This window comes from Anneissia japonica, unplaced genomic scaffold, assembly GCF_011630105.1.
Source record: "Anneissia japonica isolate Jap-2015-1 unplaced genomic scaffold, ASM1163010v1 scaffold287978_len313048_cov192, whole genome shotgun sequence".
Lineage (NCBI taxonomy): Eukaryota > Metazoa > Echinodermata > Crinoidea > Comatulida > Comatulidae > Anneissia > Anneissia japonica.
The window spans coordinates 5,397-12,080 of NW_022753122.1; the positions used below are offsets into that span (position 1 = coordinate 5,397).

A 6,684-nucleotide genomic window follows, 5' to 3' on the forward strand; every position below is an offset into this window, starting at 1 on the left:
ATGTAGATAAGATGTTTAAAGTTTTAGATAAGGATAGGTGCTGTCTCTTATACACATCTAGATGTGTATAAGAGAGAGATATATATATATATATATATATACACCTAAGCCAAAAAGAATAAATGAAAGAATGAATATATATACATTATTTCATTCATATATCTATATCTTCGGAGATCCTGTCGTGTCGTCCAGTGCTTATAAGAAGAGGGCGTATCACATTTATCTCTGTTATTTGCCATGTTTCCTATTATGTAATTAAGCACCCACATGAGTGTTGAGAATTGGATGCTTTAATCAAATTTGAATTACCAACAAATACTGGATGTCGTCTGCATAGACAGTAAAAAGCCCGGGTTCGAATCCGGTTAGGCCATCTATTTTTTTACGCTGACAAATTCCTCTTCTTTAAATGTATTAAACAACAAGATGGAATCTCCGAAGCTGGGGCAGGTGCAGGGGGTGCAGACGGTGCGGTCGCCCCCTCCCATCCTAAATTGTATTAAGAAAAATAATTGTTGTATTGCATTGTTGTAAGGTATGAGAGTGCAATTTTCAGGCACCTAGAGGCAGGCGCGGACCCAGACCTCTTCGCACCGTTCGCCAATATAAAGTGATAGCAGTGCCTGGTGGTCTGGCGAATTCCAACTCCAATTCCAACTCTTTCTGTCAGAAATGCCACTTACTTAAACCAAAGACAAAAATATATAGACAAAATAAACTTTTTGCATCGTCTAAGTATTAATCAAAGAGGGACTGTAATTAAATCGGCTGCGGGATAACGTACGGTACACTGTTGGGTTAGGATAGGCTATACATGTGCGTTGATCCTTATACCCTTATTGAAAGGCATATATAATTTTATTATATTTTATTGTTATCCAAAATTACACCAAAGCGAAAACATATTATTTTAATTATTACTTTTTGAATAATGAATTATTATTTCATTATTTTAACGAATTCTATTAGTAAGTCGAGAATGTACTTAATGTAAATTTGTGATTTCTGTGATTTGAAGTTTTACATTTTAACCAGTAGGCCTAATCTACTCAGCCTGTCGTGATTTTAGAAAACGCAATTTAGTCAATTTTGAAATTTTGGCTTAAAACTTAAAAGTTGTGGTCATAAGATAAATTTTAGAAACGCATTTTTAACAAGATTATTAGGTTGACGCGTGCACTGACAACGTATTTTTTATTTATTTATTTTTAAAAAAATTGGATTTAACATGTGTATAATGATTTTGATAAACAACATAAAACAAAATTCCCACGTCGGTGGATGCATAAAACATATAATTTCCAGAAATTTGGATATAGAGCGGACTTCCTTATGATTTAGTAATAAGGAAATATAAATGTAGGCTATATAGGTGACAAAGTGTTCTTCCTTATGTTGTGGTCATATTAGATAATATCATTAGGACTTTTAACAAAGAACATAAAATATATATAAAACTTTTAGGTTAAACTTTCCGCTTCCGATCATGCATATAACGTAATATTTTTTTAATGATATTTTTATGACAGTCGAGAATGTACTGATTATAATTATAAATTGTAGATAATTACTGTTGTCCGATTGTATGCATTGGAAATATGACGACGCACTCGGGATACGGGCCTCGGTTGATACTCATATCAAAGGGCGCCCTGTTAATTAACCTTGCACAGGATCCTATCTTCACCTGCTACGATGCCTCCTCCTTATCATCTTCACATCATCATCATCATCATCATCATTGCAATTATTAATTGTCCATGGTAAAATGGGGGAAAACTATGAATTCAGCGTGTATTCATTCATCAATGCACGTAAGTGCATTTCTCAGCATCTAGAAAACAAAACTTTCCGAAGCTAGAAGAACCCCAAGACTACCGCAAACCACAACTTCCCCGCCCCGCCCCACGTCTAAAATAGTTTTCCAGCGACGGAACAAGCATACATTACATTCTCTTTTCATACCGCGCCCACTAAGAGACCCTATATGTGCGATAGTCAGGGTAAAGCTCGGTTTCCATACAATCGCCCACCCTATCAGCGACAGTCGTCGACAGTTGTCGGGAAGGTTGAACCTGGTTCAATTTTTCCGATTATGTTGCAGACGCAGATGCCCTGCACATTTGGGAAGGCACCCTGATTCGTCTGTGAACCAAAACTGTCAGCGACTGGCGCCGATAGGGTGAGCTTAAACTCCGGATCCGCGCCCGAGAGGTCCCTATTCTCAAAATTGTCTATTCCCTCAGTCCCAACCTTGGTGGGGGAAGTGAGGTAGACTTTCACGCACCCCCTACCGCCAAATCCTGCATCCGCCCCAGCGAAGAGATAGTTGTCGGAGAGTCGAGTTGCCGAGCGGTGAGGCATTGCATTTTTCGAAAGAGTACGTGACTCTTGTGACACTGTTATAAATAAACATGTTTGTTAATCTTGTTACAGGTACAATATACCGCTGTCAAAAAACGTGGAGATGATGGTTATATAGCGATTGACAACGTAACTATTACGGAGCTGCTCGGTAGGACCATCAGTTTAGTATTTTGTATAGTAGCCTATTGTGAATTAATTGGATTTATTTGAAAGATATTTAGTTTCTTAGCATTGTATCAGAGCATTATTACCCTTTTAGTTCAAGGGGCTGAATAAAATTAATTTATAGATTCGTACAGTTACTAAAAAAAAGATGTCGTTAATGACGACGAAGACGACGATAATGGCGGCGGCGTAATCGGCCCAGTAATAGTAATGGTGATGATCATGACGATTGTGATGATGGCGACGACGATTAATAATAAATGAATGAAAATTAATCTCCTCCTTTCTGTCAGTGTTCTTTTGATCAATTTCCAAATTAATTTATATTTCAATTCAAATAGCAATTACGACATTTTTATCACTTCATATCTATGTTTCCACAGACGATAAATTCACTACAACAGGCATACCAATCACTATGCCTACTTTCATTGAAAAAACACATACAAGGGCCGTGACATATGAACACCCAGGAAAAGGTACATATGTGTTTATTATATTATATTTATTTATTATAAATTGGTAGAAATATTTGTCACGTTATAAGAGAGGTCTTTATTCAAAGATGTTAATTTAGTATGTTCAGTGATCCACAGACAAAATGTATAGAGTTGTGTCTCAAATTGAGACAAAATCTCAGGCCATTATTTATTTAACACTTCTAATTTTGGTAGATCATAATGAACCTTTCCTCTAAGCCCCGCCCCTGTATATTGTTACCCACAAAACGACACGTGGGTTTGTAAGTATTACCGGCCCTGTTCTGATTGGTCAGTTGTTAAAGATCCGTTATTCGACCTTGTGAAAAACAAGCGTGACCGCTCACCGATTCGCGCGTTCCTCCACGCTTAAATACGGTAAGGCGCAAGTTATATTGGGTTTTTTTTTGTAAGAGCTAAAGAGATTGAGATTTTTAAATAATTAGAATGTATATTTGTACAAAACAAATTATTATTTAGAATGTTCATTTGTACGAAATTAAAATGTCTTGTAATCTTAAAATAGGAAAAAAAAAGTTGAATACGTCAAGACGCGATTTGTGCTTTAGAACACATCTTTAACCGAGCGCACCATTTTTGCGACGTGCTCTATAGTGGTAATGGCAGTTTAATGCCCAGTCCTTCCTAGACCCCTGTTTTGTTTTGTGAGTGAAGTGGGAACCCTGGGGTCCAATTAAAAAAAAAATAGCGATGAATGTTTGTTGAAAATCACCTCTAGTTTATGTGTACAAAATTTCCTGCACGTCCGTTCAAAACTGTCGAGGCAGCTGGACGCTTTTAAAGTTCTGGTAACAAGAACAAGAAGAGCAGTGAGGCTCTGGGGTCAGCGACTTGCGCGGACCACAAAAATTATGCCTGCCAGATTTTATGAATGCTTACACACAACTACCATATTATGAAACAATTAAATGATCAACTGTTTAATTATTGTTTGTTATGAGGCATGCAATGTAAGTTGAGTTCCATGGTGTTCTTTTAAATTTTTTGAATTTATTGTTTTTCTAGATTCTGGAAGGACTGTTCTGCCTACAATTGGAAAAACGAGCTTGAATAGGCCTATATCAAAGTCTACTATAGGTACCGTCGGCCTAATGAAAATATTACACACACCTGATCGGAATATATATATATATATATATATATATATATATATATATACATAAATATATAAACAAATTTGGCTAAGGGCCCAGAACGAATAAGTAGGAATAATTGGAGGAAATATTTTCAACGTTCACGGTCAGGAAACGTTTGCTCAATGGAAGGACAAGGTTCATCTCCACAAATAGTTATAACATCACCAGACGAAGCATCGCGTTCTTCTTCTGACATTAGACCGCTTTCACAAACACCGATTTCTCTTAAGTGGACGCCAAATCCAAATTATGAACATTCTCTTGGAGAAGAACCACAGTACCATGAACTTTCGTGCGATGAAGGGGAAGCGGAATCGTCGGAAAACGGCGCGGACCGTCTAGCAAAGAGCACAGGGTCGGAGAAACCACATGTATACGCTAAAGTTAATAAATCAACAAATAAGACTGAATGGGAAGAAAATCCAATATATGAAGGAGGCGAAGAAGTTGAAGATAGCACCGCACTGTAGCAGTTAGTCCTTAAGCCCATTAAGTCCAAGTTGAATATGTCTAACTAAAGCTAACTAGCTGATCATTGCTGAGACGTAAACACAGTGCGGCGGTATAATGGCTGTCTCTTATACACATCTAGATGTGTATAAGAGACAGTATTTACACTTTAAAAATGCATATTAAAATAATGACATGTAATCAAATTTCTTCACTGAATAAATTAGACTAGATATTTTAAAGTGAATAGGACCTAATAGCGTTGATGAACACATTTATATACACTTTAAAACCTTTAAAATATATATGTTTCTGATCAGTCTCATTACATATTTTTAAGACGCTTCCATGTAGTTTTGTTGGCAGAAAGTTCACGGAGTACTTGGATGTCACTAACGTTTTTTTAGGCCACGTTTCTAAAGAAGTATTGCAAAAAGGTTGATTTTATAATGATCGCGTCTTCCTGTTTGGCAGTACCCATAGTCACCGGCCATCCCATCTTATCCCTAATACACTTAAAGCTATTCATCTTGCAACATCAGTCTATTTCATATTGACATTCTTGGATAACACAATTATTTTTAAATCAAATGTTCTGCATCATTTCAATCGGAAAATGCTCAAGGTTTAACATTCTTAACATTGACAGTAGCAAACGACATTAAAGACGCATGCAACAATATAGTTTGTCTGCTATAGGTCTAGCCCGACAGAGACCAATTCTCCCTCATTAATAAATCATTGTATAATGTGTTCATCAACGCTATTAGGTCCTATTCACTTTAAAATATCTAGTCTTCTTTATTAACTAAAGAAATTTGATTAAATAAAATTTTATTTTGATATGCATTTTTATTAAAACACAGATGTAAACGCAGCTCGAAGGAAAATGACTATGTATGTGTTCACACCACCGGTGGAGCAGTGATTGGAAGCGACGATGCGGCGACAACACTGACAGTGTGTGATCATTACTACGAAAACATGAACTGTTCTGCCAATCAAACAAATTTGGCTAAGGGCCCAGAACGAATAAGTAGGAATAATTGGAGGAAATATTTTCAACGTTCACGGTCAGGAAACGTTTGCTCAATGGAAGGACAAGGTTCATCTCCACAAATAGTTATAACATCACCAGACGAAGCATCGCGTTCTTCTTCTGACATTAGACCGCTTTCACAAACACCCATTTCTCTTAAGTGGACGCCAAATCCAAATTATGAACATTCTCTTGGAGAAGAACCACAGTACCATGAACTTTCGTGCGATGAAGGGGAAGCGGAATCGTCGGAAAACGGCGCGGACCGTCTAGCAAAGAGCACAGGGTCGGAGAAACCACATGTATACGCTAAAGTTAATAAATCAACAAATAAGACTGAATGGGAAGAAAATCCAATATATGAAGGAGGCGAAGAAGTTGAAGATAGCACCGCACTGTAGCAGTTAGTCCTTAAGCCCATTAAGTCCAAGTTGAATATGTCAAACTAAAGCAAAAGCGCTGATCATTGCTGAAACGTAAACACAGTGCGGCGGTATAATGGTGGTGGACATTAGATATGTCGTGACAGTACAAATACCAATAGGTTTTAAACGTGAGTAATAAAAACAATGCAAGGTTATTTAATCGCATCCTACTTCTGTAACCGAATCGTAATAATTCTCTGTCACAGTTGTCAAAATCTCGTAGATTTCTGTTTGTTTATTTAGTATTTTTATCAAGAATAATTCGGTCACACCTGCGAACTTCTTTAACATCCTGTAAAAAAAGTGTTTCTCTCATTTCACGAAATTAAGATAATATTTTAAAAAATATAATGTTAACGAAAACTCGATTGGGTCTTTAATTACACTTTCATGAAATATCTTTTGGTAATTTGCGTTATTTTGTTTTTGCTAAGAACCGTTTGTATTGTGACTGTCTGAAGAGTTAAATATGAATGAATGAAACAAGCTGCTTCCGTGATGCATTTATTTTTAAGATCTTCGTGGGTATAACAATCTACTGTTTTCTTTCTACATTATTCAAATGAACACACGTGAACCCCTCTTCATGTTATATATCT

At 36.6% G+C, this 6,684-nt stretch overlaps 1 protein-coding gene across 1 annotated transcript; it reads left to right on the top strand.

Annotated features, from left to right (window-relative positions):
• Positions 1 to 2,439: 2,439 nt before the first annotated feature.
• Positions 2,440 to 6,571, top strand: LOC117122724 (the record flags this gene model as incomplete). Its single annotated transcript, XM_033268419.1, is given in 4 exon segments — positions 2,440 to 2,518; positions 2,919 to 3,014; positions 4,041 to 4,112; positions 5,488 to 6,571. Coding segments are annotated over 4 exon segments (309 nt in total), but the record flags the coding sequence as incomplete, so codon positions are not given.
• Positions 6,572 to 6,684: the final 113 nt, after the last annotated feature.